Here is a 1,050-nt window from a genome sequence, read left to right on the forward strand (position 1 = left end):
GGAGATCCAGGACCTCCAGGTATGCAGTGAGAGATATCTGTAAAAAACCCTCGACCAAACAGATTTCCTTTTACGCAGCGGAGGAAGATCATTGCTTCTGTTTGTGGGTGACTATCAGCCAGACACAGACTGCAGTCCAGTGTCTCAGACACAGCACTTCTGACACTGTGTTACTCCAAACTGCTGGTGTGACAGTACTGATGGACAGTTGGGGGTGGTGAAATGGGCCTTGGTGGGGAGCAGGCCTGGACCTCTTTGAGAGCATGGTGGGTGTTCAGGAAACTTCCCTGTCTGACCATGCAGGAGTCACTCTGGCAGTCACTCTTGTACCACCTGACCTGGGACCAAAGCCCTTTCTCAACTGCACCCCCCACACTCATGCAGTCAGACTAGGTTTCCTTACTGGCTTGACCCTAGGTTTCCCCTAGCAGAGTCTCAGATGAGCAAATCCTTAATTCAATCATGGTGTAAACTAAATAAGAAAATAACAAATCGTAGAATGACAGCTCGAGCTGGTGCCTCTGAGGAGGGACGCCAAACAAAGGAAGCCATGGGCTTTTACACCCTTACAGTCTAAGGGCAAGAAAGTTTGGGGGTAGTTGGCTCCTGCTGTGTCTCTTGAGTGTCCAGTGGTCACCTTGGCTGTGCCACAGGCCCCTGTGCCCTTTGTTAGGCAAAGGGTCAGCAGTTTGCAGCCTCTTTTCTTGGGCTTCTGCCCCAGAGCTCAGTCTGTGCCTCCACTGCAGCTGCCCTCGAGCTTCCTGCACTGTATGTATGCCTCGCCAGTGGGGATCAGTTTGTGCTCTCTCTTTGCACAGATGCAGATCAGGAACCTGACAGCGCTAACCCCTGCAGGTGAGGCAGGCCTGACCTGGCCTGTGGGCATCAACGCCCCATTCCTCCCAAAGTCTCGCTTTGAGGTGATCAGTTGGGACTACTTCACTGAGCAGCACCTTTTCTCCTGCCCTGACGGCTCCCCAAAGTGTGAGCTGTCTGGAGCCAGCAAGGCAGACATCAGCGAAATCATCGAGTCGGCACTGGAGCAGCTGA

The 1,050-nt window shown here is 53.1% G+C and overlaps 1 protein-coding gene across 1 annotated transcript in view; it reads left to right on the forward strand.

Moving 5' to 3' along the window:
• The window catches only part of CHPF2 (chondroitin polymerizing factor 2), a 3,460-nt gene that overhangs the window by 1,168 nt on the left and 1,242 nt on the right, over window positions 1–1,050 (forward strand). The window contains 3 exon segments of the mRNA XM_009082044.1: window positions 1–19; window positions 819–1,048; window position 1,050. The exon segment at window positions 1–19 is cut by the window's left edge and continues 155 nt beyond it; the exon segment at window position 1,050 is cut by the window's right edge and continues 1,242 nt beyond it. Of these exon segments, the coding sequence (XP_009080292.1) occupies window positions 1–19; window positions 819–1,048; window position 1,050 (250 nt within the window).

This window comes from Acanthisitta chloris, unplaced genomic scaffold (genome assembly GCF_000695815.1).
Source record: "Acanthisitta chloris isolate BGI_N310 unplaced genomic scaffold, ASM69581v1 scaffold16189, whole genome shotgun sequence".
Taxonomy (NCBI): domain Eukaryota; kingdom Metazoa; phylum Chordata; class Aves; order Passeriformes; family Acanthisittidae; genus Acanthisitta; species Acanthisitta chloris.